Source organism: Nerophis lumbriciformis, linkage group LG04, assembly GCF_033978685.3.
Source record: "Nerophis lumbriciformis linkage group LG04, RoL_Nlum_v2.1, whole genome shotgun sequence".
Classification (NCBI taxonomy): Eukaryota; Metazoa; Chordata; class Actinopteri; order Syngnathiformes; family Syngnathidae; genus Nerophis; species Nerophis lumbriciformis.
In genome coordinates this window covers 56894455-56910262 of record NC_084551.2, presented here as the reverse complement: position 1 = coordinate 56910262, position 15808 = coordinate 56894455, and the positions used below count along the sequence as shown (strand labels likewise).

Genomic DNA, 15808 nt, shown 5'->3' with positions numbered 1-15808 from the left:
GTCCTTCTACTTACAGGGAGTGCCATTTTTTTTATTTTCAAACGGAGTGCCGTCGTTCATCTCCCAGCCGTCCATAGCGGTACTACTCGTGTGGATTCTTCATTCATCACTCCATAGGCCGCAGAAACGGTAAATTCCAAACTGCAAGATGCTACTTTTATCCCACACTTTGAACCCCACGGCTAATAAGACGGTGCGGGTAATTTATGGATCTTTCTCTGATAACAGCCTTAATAAAAATAGTTTTAAGAATAAAACAAAACAAGCAAATACACCTTGGAATTGTTTTTTTTGTCTTATGGACGAGTTTGCTTTTTTTTTCAAACGGAGTGCCGTCGTTCATCTTCCAGCCGTCCATAGCGTTTGTACTCGTGTGGATTCTTCATTCATCACTCCAAGCAACGTTTGTACGTTTTACAATATAACTAAAACCATTCTTACTTACTAAACCATCCCATCTGGAGGAGTGTTTTCATGCATATCAGGACATGCTATTGTAATGTAATCTAGCGTGGTTAGCATTAGCTAATATGCTTACACGTTTACGAGTGTCTGTGTCAGAAAAGCAGTCAGTATCTGGTGTGACCACCTTTTGCCTCACACAGTGCAACACATCTCCTTGGCATAGAGTTGATCGGGTTGTTGATTGTGGCCTGTGGAATGTTGGTCCACTCCTCTTCAATGGCTGTGCCAAATTGCTGGATATTGTCAGGAAGTGGAACACACTGTTTGTGCAGAAATTATTTGGTTATGCAAACCAATTGTTGCAGCAGCTGTCCGGGTGGCTGGTCTCAGACGGTCATGGAGGTGCACCTGCTGGATGTGGAGGTCCTGGCCTGGTGTGGTCACACGTTGTCTGCGATTGTGAGGCCGTTTGGATGTACTGCCAAATTCTCTGAAACGCCTTTAGAGACGCCTTATAGTAGAGAAATGAAAATTAAATTCATGGGTAACACTTCTGGTGGACATTCCTGCAGAACTTGGGACATCTGTGGCATTGTGCTGTGTGGTAAAACTGCACATTTCAGAGTGGCCTTTTATTGTGGGCAGCCAGAGGCACACCTGTGCAATAATCATGCTGTTTAATCAACATCTTGATATGCCACACCTGTGAGGTGGGATGGATTATCTTGGCAAATAAATGCTCACTAACACAGATTTAGACAGATTTGTCAACAATATTTGAGAGGAATATATCTTTTGTGTAAATAGTAAACATTTTCCATCTTTGAGTTCAACTCAAGAAAAATGGGAGCAAAACCAAAAGTGTTGCATTTATATTTTCGTTCAATGTATACATCTACGGATTATAGTCCGGTATGGCTAATACATGGGGAAAATAATGTTCTTCTAAAATTTAGTGGGTATATATTATATTGTTTTTAGTCCGAAAAATACAAATTAAATTAGTTATTTACACTGAAATATTTGGTAAATATTTATTTACACACCTTAATTGTTTCCAAACAGTGTCTGTAACAGGGCAGTAATATGGCTGATCAAACAAAACAGAAGCCATTGTCATGGACCCGCTAGCAGCGCAAGCTAGCTCTCCAATCAGCTAAACAGACTCAATACGGTGACGATTTGGTGAATTTACTGAGGAATTTGTGAAAGCGAAACAATACAAAAAGAATGCCGTTGTAAGTTATTATTAACTAACAAAGTCGTAAACATGTCAGCATGTTAGCTAATGCTAACGACGCTAGCTCAATTATATTATGATAGCAGATACAAATATGCATGAAAACACTCCTATAGACATCACACATGGGACAGTTTTAGTAAGTAAGAATTGTTGTAGTTATATTGAAAACTTACAAACGTTGCTGGGAGCAATGAATGAAGAATCCATATGAGTAGAAACGTTATGGATGATTAGAAGACTAAACAGCACTTCTACTTACGGTTAAAAGCTTTAAACAGCAGGGATTCACATTCACCCAGCGGCACCTGCAGTGAGTGAACTAGTCCAAAAGATGGCGCCATAGCACAAACAATAACACACCGTCTAAGTGTCTTTGCACGTGTTCAATGAAAACTATTTGCTTTATGGCTGTCAGCAAAGAAAAATCCATAAATTGGACGCACCGTTTTGCACGCCGCAGGGTTTGGAGTGTAGGAAAAAAAGTAGCGACTAATAGCCCGGAATTTGCCATAACTTGTTCGCTGGGGTAACCAGTTTTTTGTAGGAACGGCGTTACTAGGTTTTACTAGTAACGAGTAATCTAATGACTTCTATGTACTGTGGTGATCAAAAGTGTACATACACTTGTAAAGAACATCATGTCATGGCTGTCTTGACTTTACAATCATTTCTTATTTTGTTGTGATGTAGTGATTGGAGCACATACTTGTTGGTCACAAAAAACATTCATGAAGTTTGCTTCTTTTATGAATTTATTATGGCTCTACTGAAAATGTGAGGGTCAAAAGTATACATACAGCAATGTTAATATTTGCTTACATGTCCCTTGGCAAGTTTACCTGCAATAAGGCGCTTTTGGTAGCCATCCACAAGCTTCTGCTTGACCACTTGACCACTAAATTGCTGCACTTCAGCTAAATGTGTTGACATGGACTTGTTTCTTCAGCATTGTCCACACCTTTAAGTCAGGACTTTGGGAAGGCCATTCTAAAACCTTCATTCTAGCCTGATTTAGCCATTCCTTTACCACTTTCGAGGTGTGTTTGGGGTCATTGTCCTGTTGGAACACCCAACTGCGCCCAAGACTCTACCTCCGGGCTGATGATTTTAGCTTGTCCTGAACAATTTGGAGCTAATCCTCCTTTTTCATTGTCCCATTTAAAGCAGCAGTTCCATTGGCAGCAAAACAGGCCCAGAGCATAATACTACCACCACCATGCTTGACGGTAGGAATGGTGTTCCTGGGATTAAAGGCCTCACCTTTTCTCCTCCAAACATATTGCTGGGTATTGTGGCCAAACAGCTCCATTTTTGTTTCATCTGACATCACATGGACAAAGATAAGACCTTCTGGAGGAAAGTTCTGTGGTCAGATGAAACAAAAATGGAGCTGTTTGGCAATAGCCAGCAATATGTTTGGAGGAGAAAAGGTGAGGCCTTTAATCCCAGGAACACCAGGTCTACCGTCAAGCATGGTGGTGGTAGTATTATGCTCTGGGCCTGTTTTTCTGCCAATGGAACTGGCACTGGAACAAGCTAAAATCATCAGCCCGGAGGTTGGGTCTTGGGCGCAGTTGGGTGTTCCAACAGGACAATGACCCCAAACACACCTCAAAAGTGCTAAAGGAATGGCTAAATCAGGCTAGAATGAAGGTTTTAGAATGGCTTAAAGGCCTCACCTTTTCTCCTCCAAAAATATTGCTGGGTATTGTGGCCAAACATCTCCATTTTTGTTTCATCTGACCACAGAACTTTCCTCCAGAAGGTCTCATCTTTGTCCATGTGGTGTCAGATGAAACAAAAACTGAGCCGTTTGGCCACAACACCCAGTAATATGCATTGCTGTGTATGTACATACAGTAGTACAATGGAATCCTATATTACAGTCCATATAATATTAATACTAAATATACGGTGATTACATACGACTTCATCTACCATGAAGTGATGACTATTCAAGTGTTGTGCAGGAGACACCTTGTTCCAGATGGCCGAGGTCCACAGACAGATCCAGGTGCAGCTGGAAGACGTGGTAAGTAGGACGGCGCACTTGTGAATGAGACGTGACGCAACATGTGTGTGTGTGTGCGTGTGTGTGTGTGTCAGCTCAAGTTGTTTCATGGGGAGCTGCTGGCCCAGCTGGAGCAGAAGCTGGAACTGGACATCAAGTACCTGACAGTAAGTCAACACACCTTTTTGTATTGTCTTGCTGCCAAAAAATAATAATGCATTAAAACGATTTAAAAAAAAACATGACTTGAATGTCAGAAGGAAATAGTGCAACTGGGTAGTGCACATGCAAGGAACATGCAATTGAATACAGGAAACCATCATTGAGCGGTCTGATTGGCAACCTGGGCCAGGTGTGCTCAGATTGCCAATCGAGCACAGGTGTGGGAGACAGCGCCAGGGCCAAAGGTAATGAGGCAAACAGGAAGTAAGAGCACTGGAAAATAAAACACAGTAAACACCTTCAGTGACATTTGAAAGATATGCAAAGTTGGTCATCAGCACAATATTCCTTATTTTGACTTGTTTCAAAAGCTCTCGAACGTGCTGATAATGTTTGCATCAGGGGTAAGAGACTCCTTAAGGAGGGAAATATTCTCGAAAAAGTCATTCTTTTCAAAGTGAGAATATGAATTATGAAGGCTGCGATTACTGCACATCAAATATTCCACTTTGAAAATATTTTGGGGGGAAATATTGCATGTTTTGGGATTGTGCAAAACAACCAAAAAAAACAGGGTTTCTTTTACAAAAAGAGGGCATAAGACATAGAAAATGTAATCAAATGTTAACTTAATATTGACAGATTTATCTGAAGTTGCTATATTTTTTACACATAAAAATATATTCATAAATATATGTATATATATCTGTATATGTATGTATAAATACACACATATATATGTACATGTGTGTATATATATATATATATATATATATATATGTATATGTATATGTATGTATATATATATATATATATATATATATATATATGTGTAGGTATGTATATATATATATATATATATATATATATATATGTATATATATATATATGTATATGTGTGTATGTACAAACCCCGTTTCCATATGAGTTGGAAATTGTGTTAGATGTAAATATAAACGGAATACAATGATTTGCAAATCCTTTTCAAGCCATATTCAGTTGAATATGCTACAAAGACAACATATTTGATGTTCAAACCGATAAACATTTTTTTTGTGCAAATAATCATTAACTTTTGAATTTGATGCCAGCAACACGTGACAAAGAAGTTGGGAAAGGTGGCAATAAATACTGATAAAGTTGAGGAATGCTCATCAAACACTTATTTGGAACATCCCACAGGTGTGCCGGCTAATTGGGAACAGGTGGGTGCCATGATTGGGTATAAAAGTAGATTCCATGAAATGCTCAGTCATTCACAAACAAGGATGGGGCGAGGGTCACCACTTTGTCAACAAATGCCTGAGCAAATTGTTGAACAGTTTAAGAAAAATTTTCTCAACCAGTTATTGCAAGGAATTTAGGGATTTCACCATCTACGCTCCGTAATATCATCAAAGGGTTCAGAGAATCTGGAGAAATCACTGCACGTAAGCAGCTCAGCCCGTGACCTTCCATCCCTCAGGCTGTACTGCATCAACAAGCGACATCAGTGTGTAAAGGATGTCACCACATGGGCTCAGGAACACTTCAGAAACCCACTGTCAGTAACTACAGTTGGTCGCTACATCTGTAAGTGCAAGTTAAAACTCTCCTACGCAAGGCGAAAACCGTTTATCAACAACACCCAGAAACGCGTTCGGCTTCGCTGGGCCTGAGCTCATCTAAGATGGACTGATACAAAGTAGAAAAGTGTTCTGTGGTCTGACGAGTCCACATCTCAAATTGTTTTTGGAAACTGTGGACGTCGTGTCTTCCGGACCAAAGAGGAAAAGAACCATCCGGATTGTTATAGGCTCAAAGTGTAAAAGGCAGCATGTGTGATGGTATGGGGGTGTATTAGTGGCCAAGACATGGGTAACTTACACATCTGTGAAGGCGCCATTAATGCTGAAAGGTACATACAGGTTTTGGAGCAACATATGTTGCCATCCAAGCAACGTTATCATGGACGCCCCTGCTTCTTTCAGCAAGACAATGCCAAGCCACGTGTTACATCAACGTGGCTTCATAGTAAAAGAGTGCGGGTACTAGGCTGGCCTGCCTGTAGTCCAGACCTGTCTCCCATTGAAAATGTGTGGCGCATTATGAAGCCTAAAATAGCACAACGGAGACCCCCGGACTGTTGAACAACTTAAGCTGTACATCAAGCAAGAATGGGAAATAATTCCACCTGAGAAGCTTCAAAAATGTGTCTCCTCAGTTCCCAAACCTTTACTGAGTGTTGTTAAAAGGAAAGGCCATGTAACACAGTGGTGTACATGCCCTTTCCCAACTACTTTGGCACGTGTTGCAGCCATGAAAGTCTAAGTTATTTATTATTTGCAAAAAAAACAAACAAGTTTATGAGTTTGAACATCAAATATGTTGTCTTTGTAGCGCATTCAACTGAATATGGCTTGAAAATGATTTGCAAATCATTGTATTCCGTTTATATTTACATCTAACACAATTTCCCCAACTCATATGGAAACGGGGTTTGTATATATATGTATATGTGTGTGTATGTGTATGTATATATATATATATATATATGTATATGTATATATATATATATATATACATATACATATATATGTATGTATATGTATGTATGTGTATATATGTATGTGTATGTATATATATGTACATGTATATATATATAAATATATGTATGTGTATATATATATATATATGTACATGTATGTATGCATGTATACAGTATGTGTATGTATATATGTGTATATATGTATGTGTATGTATATGTATGTATATGTATAAATACACATATACATGTGTATATATATATATGTATGTATATATCTGTGTATATATATGTATATATACTGTATGTGTGTATATATATATATATATATATATATATGTATATATATATATATATATATGTGTATGAATATATATATATATGTGTATATATGTATGTGTATATATGTATGTATGTATATATGTGCATATGTATGGCCATATGCATGTGTGTGGATATATATATATATATATATATATATATAAATATATATCTTCTTTTTTATGCTAGTCTTTGTATTGGTTAATGAGGAATATAGTCATGATTGCAGAGCTAAATACTAAGCAGACATTTATTTGGAGGATATTTTCACACCTTTTTGTTCATGATATTGATACAGTTATTTATTGACATTTTACGTGCGCTTCTTCACAACACACAAAAGGCACAGAGCATCATCGCATGAACATCAGTCCATTTTTTAATAAAAAAGAAGGGGCGGCCCCACTATGACTGGACCCTTTAACAAGTCCTGCTTGACCCTCTCTTCCCTCCTTCAGGCCACGTTGAAGAAGTACCAGACCGAGCGAAGGTCCAAGTCCGAGTCCATCGAGCGCTGCCAGGCCCAGCTGAAGAAGCTGCGCAGGAAGAGTTTGGGCAGCCGACACCCCAACAAATACGGAGACCGAGAGATGCAGGCCAGTACGCCACGCGTCTCAACAGCTCCAACATTTTTGGACTCCAGTCGGCTGTGAGGAATAAAATGCAACCAGGAAATACCCGGAAAAAATGTTCAATGTCGATTGAAGCTAAAAAAAAAAACTAGCATTAAACTCTTACATGCTAACGTTAGCTTGCTATACTGGGAACAGTTAGCATACTTGCAAAGGGGAGATGTATCTCAAAACCCATGAATTGTAGGTTATTTGCAAACAAAATGACCAAAAAACAGTAGCATAGAAGTTAGCATACTCCTAAAATGGTGCCAAGTATCAAAATTAATGATTTTTAGGTTTAATCATAAAAAATTTACAAAAAAATGTGTCCATAAAACGTTAGCATCTTAACCTTAGCATGATGACGTAGGAAAAGTTAGCGTACTTCTAAGATGGCTCCAAGTATCAAAATCCATGAATTTTAGGTTTATACAACTGAAATTAGCAAAAATTCTTGCATAAAACTTTAGCATGCTAATGTTACCATGGTGACCAAGGAAAAGTTAGCGTACTTTTAAGATAGTGCCACGTATGAAAAGCCATCGTTTTTAGGTTTAAACATAAACATTTTTCAAAACAGCTAGCATAAAATATTAGCGTGTTAATGTTAAGATTATGACATAGGAAAAGTTAGCATACTTCTAAGATGGCTCCAAGTATCAAAATCCATGATTTTCAGGTTTATACGACATATAAAATTACCAAAAAACGGTAGCATAGAAGTTAGCATACTCATAAAATGTTGCCAAGTAACAAAATCAATGATTTTTAGGTTTAATCATAAAAGATTTGCAAAAAAAAAAGCGTCCATAAAACGTTAGCATGTTAACCTTAGCATGACATAGGAAAAGATAGCATACTTCTAAGATGGCTCCAAGTATCAAAATCCATGATTTTTAGGTTTATACAACTGAAATTAGCAAAAATTCTTGCATAAAACTTTAGCATGCTAATGTTACCATGGTGACCAAGGAAAAGTTAGCGTACTTTTAAGATAGTGCCACGTATGAAAAACCATCGTTTTTAGGTTTGTATATAACAAATTTGCAAAACAGCTAGCATAAACATTAGCGTGTTAATGTTAGAATTATGACATAGGAAAAGATAGCGTACTTTTAAGATGGCTCCAAGTATCAAAATCCATGATTTTCGGGTTTATACGACATATAAAATTACCAAAAAACGGTAGCATAGAAGTTAGCATACTCCTAAAATGTTGCCAAGTAACAAAATCAATGATTTTTAGGTTTATAGAACTGAAATTAGCAAAAATGCTCGCATAAAACATTAGCATGCTAATGTTAGCATGATGACCTAGGAAAAGTTAGCGTACTTTTAAGATAATGCCACGTATGAAAAGCCATCGTGTTTAGGTTTGCATATAACAAATTTGCAAAACAGCTAGCATAAACATTAGCGCGTTAATGTTAGAATTATGACATAGGAAAAGATAGCGTACTTTTAAGATAGCTCCAAGTACCAAAATCCATGATTTTCGGGTTTATACGACATATAAAATGAGCAAAAAAGCTATCATAAAATGTTAGCATGTTAACGTTAGCATGATGACCTAGGAAAAGTTAGCGTACTTTTAAGATAGTGCCACGTATGAAAAGCCATCGTTTTTAGGCTTAAACATAAAAAATTAGCAAAAAAAGGTATCGTAAAATGTTAGCATGTTAACGTTAGCATTATGATACAGGAAAAGTTAGCTTACTGCTAAGATGGTGCCAAGTATCTAAATCCATGACTTTTAGGTTTAACCATACAAAATTAGCAAAATAGGTAGCATAAAAGATTAGCATGCTAACATTCCCGTCCATAATAACGAGCTTCGATGGCAATTATCTCCATGATTGTTTTGGCTCTTTCTGTGAGACAGGAAGTGATGACACAGGAAGTGACGTCACAAATTCATTTTTCCGCGCTTACCGCCCTCAGTTTGTGGAGCTGATGAGTCGGCGCCAAGTGGAGCTGGACACGCTGGTTGCTGCGGGTTACAGGTCGGCGCTAACTGAGGAGCGCAGGCGATACTGCTTCCTGGTGGAGCGCCAGTGTTGTGTTAGCAAGCTGCTCATCAACTACCACTGCAAGGTGACGTCTTATACTCACACATCAACTACCACTGCAAGGAGATGTCTTATACTCACACATCAACTACCACTGCAAGGTGACGTCTTATACTCACACATCAACTACCACTGCAAGGTGACGTCTTATACTCACACATCAACTACCACTGCAAGGTGACATACTCACACACATACATACATCAACTACCACTGCAAGGTGACGTCTTATACTCACACATCAACTACCACTGCAAGGTGACATACTCACACACATACATACATCAACTACCACTGCAAGGTGACGTCTTATACTCACACATCAACGACCACTGCAAGGTGACTTCTTATACTCACATATCAACTACCACTGCAAGGTGACAACTTATACTCACACATCAACTACCACTGCAAGGTGACGTCTTATACTCACACATCAACTACCACTGCAAGGTGACGTCTTATACTCACACATCAACTACCACTGCAAGGTGACATACTCACACACATACATACATCAACTACCACTGCAAGGTGACGTCTTATACTCACACATCAACTACCACTGTAAGGTGACATACTCACACACATACATACATCAACTACCACTGCAAGGTGACGTCTTATACTCACACATCAACGACCACTGCAAGGTGACTTCTTATACTCACATATCAACTACCACTGCAAGGTGACAACTTATACTCACACATCAACTACCACTGCAAGGTGACGTCTTATACTCACACATCAACTACCACTGCAAGGTGACAACTTATACTCACACATCAACTACCACTGCAAGGTGACGTCTTATACTCACACATCAACTACCACTGCAAGGTGACGTCTTATTCTCACACATCAACTACCACTGCAAGGTGACATCTTATACTCACATATCAACTACCACTGCAAGGTGACGTCTTATACTCACACATCAACTACCACTGCAAGGTGACGTCTTATACTCACACATCAACTACCACTGCAAGGTGACGTCTTATACTCACACATCAACTACCACTGCAAGGTGACGTCTTATACTCACACATCAACTACCACTGCAAGGTGACGTCTTATACTCACATATCAACTACCACTGCAAGGTGACAACTTATACTCACACATCAACTACCACTGCAAGGTGACGTCTTATACTCACACATCAACTACCACTGCAAGGTGACGTCTTATACTCACACATCAACTACCACTGCAAGGTGACAACTTATACTCACACATCAACTACCACTGCAAGGTGACGTCTTATACTCACATATCAACTACCACTGCAAGGTGACAACTTATACTCACACATCAACTACCACTGCAAGGTGACGTCTTATACTCACACATCAACTACCACTGCAAGGTGACGTCTTATACTCACACATCAACTACCACTGCAAGGTGACATCTTATACTCACATATCAACTACCACTGCAAGGTGACGTCTTATACTCACACATCAACTACCACTGCAAGGTGACGTCTTATACTCACACATCAACTACCACTGCAAGGTGACGTCTTATACTCACATATCAACTATCACTGCAAGGTGACAACTTATACTCACACATCAACTACCACTGCAAGGTGACGTCTTATACTCACACATCAACTACCACTGCAAGGTGACGTCTTATACTCACACATCAACTACCACTGCAAGGTGACAACTTATACTCACACATCAACTACCACTGCAAGGTGTTGTCTTATACTCACACATCAACTACCACTGCAAGGTGACGTCTTATACTCACACACACACACACACACACACACACACACACACACACACATACATACAGTACATCAACTACCACTGCAAAGTGACATCTTATACTCACACACATACATACATCAACTACCATCAACTGTAAGAATAAAATAAATTAAGAAAATAAATAAATATGACTAAAAACACAAATGTAATTTAATAATAATGTTATGTCTATTTTTTTAAAGGCATTGTTTTTTTAATAAATATTATTATTGTTATGGTTAAAAAATAATAATCCTGTAAGAATAAAATAAGTACAAAATAAATAAATGTGACTAAAAACACTACTGATATTTAATAATAATATTATGCCTGTTTTTCAAATGTTTGTTTTTGACAGTTATTATTATTGTTGTGGTTAAAAAATATACCGTGTAAGAATAAAATAAGTACAAAATAAATGAAAATGACAAAAAACATCACTGATATTTGATATTAATATTAAATGTATTTTTCAAATGTATTGGTTTTTTTTAATAAATATGATTATTGTTGTGGTTAATAAATAAAACATGCAAGAATAAAATAAGTAAATATTACTAAAACACGACTGCTATTTAATAATACTATTGAGTGTTTTTTTCAAATGTATTGTTTTTTTAATATTATTGTTGTTTAAAATATATATTGTGTAAGAATAAAATAAATTAAGAAAATTAATAAATATTCCTAAAAACACAAGTGATATTTAATAATAATATGTCTATTTTTCAAATGTATTGTTTTTTTTGGATAAATATTATTATGGTTGTGGTTAAAAAAAAAAATCCTGTAAGAATAAAATAAGTACAAAATAAATGAATATGACTAAAAGCACTACCGATATTTAATAATAATATTATGTCGGTTTTTCAAATGTTTTTTTTTTATAGTTATTATTATTGTTGTGGTTAGAAAATATACAGTTTAAGAATAAAATAAGTACAAAATAAATGAATACGACAATAAACATTACTGATATTTAATAATAATTTTATGTCTATTTTTCTAATGTATTGTTTTTAATAATCATTATTATTGTTGTGGTTAGAAAATATACAGTGTAAGAATAAAATAAGTACCAAATAAATAAATATGATTAAAACCACTAGTGGTATTTAATAAATATATGTTGCCTATTTTTCAAATGTATTGTTTTTTTTTATGAATATGATTATTGTTGTGGTTAAAAAATAAATGATGTAAGAATAAAATAAGCACAAAATAAGTAAATATTACAACTGTTATTTAATAATAATATTAAGTGTATTTTTCAAATGTATTGTTTTTTTAATATTGTTGTTGTTGCGGTCAAAAAAAGTATTGTGTAAGCATAAACTAAATTCAGAAAAGAAAACAAATATTACTAAAAACAGTAGTTATTTTTCAAATGTATTATTTATAATCATTATTATTATTATGGTTTTAAAAATACTGTGTAAAAGTATAATACATATAAAATAAATGAATATTACTGCTCTTATTTAATAATAATATTAGTCTGTTTTTCAAATGTTTTATTTCTATTAATCATTATTATTGTTGTGGTTCAACAACAATAATAATGCTAAAACATTGGTGATTATTATAATATTAGTGTTTGATTAGTAAATAAATGTTAGATTGTGGTCTCCTGTTGTCAGGTGAGAGAGCTCCTGGCGCAGAAACTGTCGTCGTGGCAACAGTCGTGCACGCAGCCAACCAAACTCCCGGAGCGCGCTCTCAATCTGATGCGTCACACGGCGCCACAAAGCTCCGCAGCGGCCAGCATGGCCGAGGTCCTTCGCCACACCAAGCTGCTCTGCAGCCAACCAGAGCAGGTGACCGCCTCCTCCCGCAGTCACAAGCTGCAACTTGAAGGGCAACTGCACTTATTGTAGAACCACAACCTTCAACAAACCCTGTTTCCATATGAGTTGGGAAATTGTGTTAGATGTAAATATAAACGGAATACAATGATTTGCAAATCCTTTTCAACCTATATTCAGTTGAATATGCTACAAAGACAACATATTTGATGTTCAAACTCATAAACTTTTTTTTTTTTTTTGCAAATAATAATTAACGTAGAATTTCATGGCTGCAACATGTGCCAAAGTAGTTGGGAAAGGGCATGTTCACCACTGTGTTACATCACCTTTTCTTTTAATAACACCCAATAAACGATTGGGAACTGAGGAAACTAATAGTTGAAGCTTTGAAAGTGGAATTCTTTCCCATTCTTGTTTTATGTAGAGCTTCAGTCGTTCAACAGTCCGGGGTCTCCGTTGTCGTATTTTACGCTTCATAATAAGCCACACATTTTCAATGGGAGACAGGTCTGGACTGCAGTCGGGCCAGGAAAGTACCCGCACTCTTTTTTTACAAAGCCACGCTGTTGTAACACGTGCTGAATGTGGCTTGGCATTGTCTTGCTGAAATAAGCAGGGGCGTCCATGAAAAAGACGGCGCTTAGATGGCAGCATATGTTGTTCCAAAACCTGTATGTACCTTTCAGCATTAATGGTCCCTTCACAGATGAGTAGGTTACCCATGTCTTGGGCACTAATGCACCCCCATACCATCACACATGCTGGGTTTTCAACTTTGCGTCGATAACAGTCTGGATGGTTCGCTTCCCCTTTGGTCCGGATTTCCAAAAACAATTTGAAATGTGGACTCGTCAGACCACAGAACACTTTTCCACTTTGCATGAGTCCATCTTAGATGATCTCTGGCCCAGAGAAGCCGGCGGCGCTTCTGGGTGTTGTTGATAAATGGCTTTCGCTTTGCATAGTAGAGCTTTAACTTGCACTTACAGATGTAGCGACCAACTGTATTTAGTGACAGTGGTTTTCTGAAGTGTACCTGTGCCCATGTGGTGATATCCTTTAGATATTGATGTCGGTTTTTGATACAGTGCCGTCTGAGGGATCGAAGGTCACGGTCATTCAATGTTGGTTTTCTCCAGATTCTCTGAACCTTTTGATGATATTATGGACCGTAGATGTTGAAATCCCTAAATTTCTTGCAATTGCACTTTGAGAAACGTTGTTCTTAAACTGTTTGACTATTTGCTCACGCAGTTGTGGACAAAGGGGTGTACCTCGCCCCATCCTTTCTTGTGAAAGACTGAGCAATTTTTGGGAAGCTGTTTTTATACCCAATCATGGCACCCACCTGTTCCCAATTAGCCTGCACACCTGTGGGATGTTCCAAATAAGTGTTTGATGAGCATTCCTCAACTTTATCAGTATTTATTGCCACCTTTCCCAACTTCTTTGTCACGTGTTGCTGGCATCAAATTCTAAAGTTAATGATTTTTTGCAAAAAAAAAATGTTTGAGTTTGAACATCAAATATGTTGTCTTTGTAGCATATTCAATTGAATATGGGTTGAAAATGATTTGCAAATCATTGTATTCCGTTTATATTTACATCTAACACAATTTCCCAACTCATATGGAAACGGGATTTGTACTATCCAGGTGAGAGGCAGGATTTGTCATCTACTATCAACTTTCACCAAGTCAGAGGCCATGCAGCAGCTCAATATGTCAATACAGCAGCATAAGCTCGTTAGCCGCTAAAAGTAGTTCCTCTGCGTTAGCGCCTATAATAACAATATCACTAATACTTGTCAATATTCAGGTCACCACATGTAAACTGAACATGATGAGATAGGAAAAGTTAGTGTACTTGTAAGATGGCGCCTATTATCTAATTCAGTGGTTCTTAACCTTGTTGGAGGTACCAAACCCCACCAGTTTCATATGTGCATTCACTGAACCCTTCTTTAGTGAAAAAAATATATATACACACATATATATATATTTTCAAATTCAAGACAAAGTTACATGTTTTTTTAGTGGTGCACAAAATGAACCGTGCATGATCATCACCTTGTTCAAAGAACAAATCCATCCATCCATCCATCCATCTTCTTCCGCTTATCCGAGGTCGGGTCGCGGGGGTAGCACCCTAAGCAGGGAAGCCCAGACTTCCCTCTCCCCAGCCACTTCGTCCAGCTCTTCCTGTGGGACCCCGAGGCGTTCCCAGGCCAGCCGGGAGACATAGTCTTCCCAACGTGTCCTGGGTCTTCCCAACGTGTCCTGGGTCTTCCCCGCGGCCTCCTACCGGTCGGACGTGCCCTAAACACCTCCCTAGGGAGGCGTTCGGGTGGCATCCTGACCAGATGCCCGAACCACCTCATCTGGCTCCTCTCGATGTGGAGGAGCAGCGGCTTTACTTTGAGCTCCTCCCGGATGGCAGAGCTTCTCACCCTATCTCTAAGGGAGAGCCCCGCCACCCGGCGGAGGAAACTCATTTCGGCCGCTTGTACCCGTGATCTTGTCCTTTCGGTCATAACCCAAAGCTCATGACCATAGGTGAGGATGGGAACGTAGATCGACCGGTAAATTGAGAGCTTTGCCTTCCGGCTCAGCTCCTTCTTCACCAAAGAACAAATCCAACTTACACAAATTACACACCTGCGAATCAAATGGAAAATTAGAGGGAACATTGTTTGGGGGTATCCATAACATGCCGATAGGGAGAAGTTTTTATTTACACGATGAGTCGGGTGTATCGTGACCTCCGCGGCGGAGGCTCCGCCGAACCCCTGAGGCAGACTCACCGAACCCCTGAGGCAGATTTACCGAACCCAGGTTAAGAACCACTGATCTAATTCCATGCTTTTTAGGTGTACG

The 15808-nt window shown here is 38.1% G+C and overlaps 1 protein-coding gene across 2 annotated transcripts in view; it reads left to right on the top strand.

Annotated features, from left to right (window-relative positions):
• The window catches only part of LOC133604660 (BAR/IMD domain-containing adapter protein 2), a 45014-nt gene that overhangs the window by 18311 nt on the left and 10895 nt on the right, over positions 1 to 15808 (top strand). For both annotated transcript variants that reach the window (XM_072913073.1, XM_072913072.1), the window contains 5 exons: positions 3619 to 3680; positions 3755 to 3826; positions 7125 to 7262; positions 9222 to 9374; positions 12765 to 12941. In XM_072913073.1, the coding sequence (XP_072769174.1) occupies positions 3619 to 3680; positions 3755 to 3826; positions 7125 to 7262; positions 9222 to 9374; positions 12765 to 12941 (602 nt within the window). The remainder of the gene's footprint in view (positions 1 to 3618; positions 3681 to 3754; positions 3827 to 7124; positions 7263 to 9221; positions 9375 to 12764; positions 12942 to 15808) is intronic.